At 40.4% G+C, this 626-nt stretch overlaps 1 protein-coding gene across 2 annotated transcripts in view; it reads left to right on the plus strand.

Moving 5' to 3' along the window:
• Positions 1–626, plus strand: part of LOC119593117 (regulator of G-protein signaling 10-like) — a 10,150-nt gene extending 9,524 nt beyond the window's left edge. Inside the window, exon 4 of one of the 2 annotated variants that reach the window (XM_037942079.1) lies at positions 242–626. In XM_037942079.1, the coding sequence (XP_037798007.1) occupies positions 242–454 (213 nt within the window). In that variant the 3' untranslated portion in view covers positions 455–626. The remainder of the gene's footprint in view (positions 1–241) is intronic. The other variant, XM_037942080.1, reaches the window with a different exon arrangement.

Genomic DNA, 626 nt, shown 5'->3' on the forward strand with positions numbered 1-626 from the left:
TGTTGACTCCATGGTGGAGCCATTTATTTGTAAGCAAAATGTACCTGGCAGCAATGGGTTAACATTACTAGTTACATTCTGGCATGGACAAAAGATTTAGCCTGATTCATGTACCACTTGTTTGTATTATTATTTTGTTGTTTTTTTCTATCTCTTCTCTTTTAGTTTTCTGTACCAAGTGACCAAAACCAGCAGTGAGAGATGTGTCTGAGGTTGACTTGCTGTCCATTTGTTTTTACAGGATGCTGCTCACCAGGGAATTATTTTGCAGGTTGGGGCTGACAAGGAAGTGGGAACAGGGGGAAAGAGCGTGGATATTGGGGACAAGCTTGAGGATGAAGGATTGGAAGGCGTGCAGCTATTTGATGAACCACAGAAGAAGGTCAAACAGAAGCTTGCCGATGGGCAATACATCAACTTCTGCTCACACCTTAAGGAGAAATACAAGTTATAGCATAAGGCACTTCACTCTGCAGGAAAGGTGGCTACCATTGTTTGCAAAGATGTTTTTGATTTGTAATTGAGAAAATAGTTTATTGTCCTGTGTATGGTTTTGGTAGTCCATTACAAAAGAGTGAATGAAGGCCGGGGCATAAAAAATACTGTTCAGTTTTATTTCAGAAAGC

This window comes from Penaeus monodon, chromosome 31 (genome assembly GCF_015228065.2).
Source record: "Penaeus monodon isolate SGIC_2016 chromosome 31, NSTDA_Pmon_1, whole genome shotgun sequence".
NCBI lineage: Eukaryota > Metazoa > Arthropoda > Malacostraca > Decapoda > Penaeidae > Penaeus > Penaeus monodon.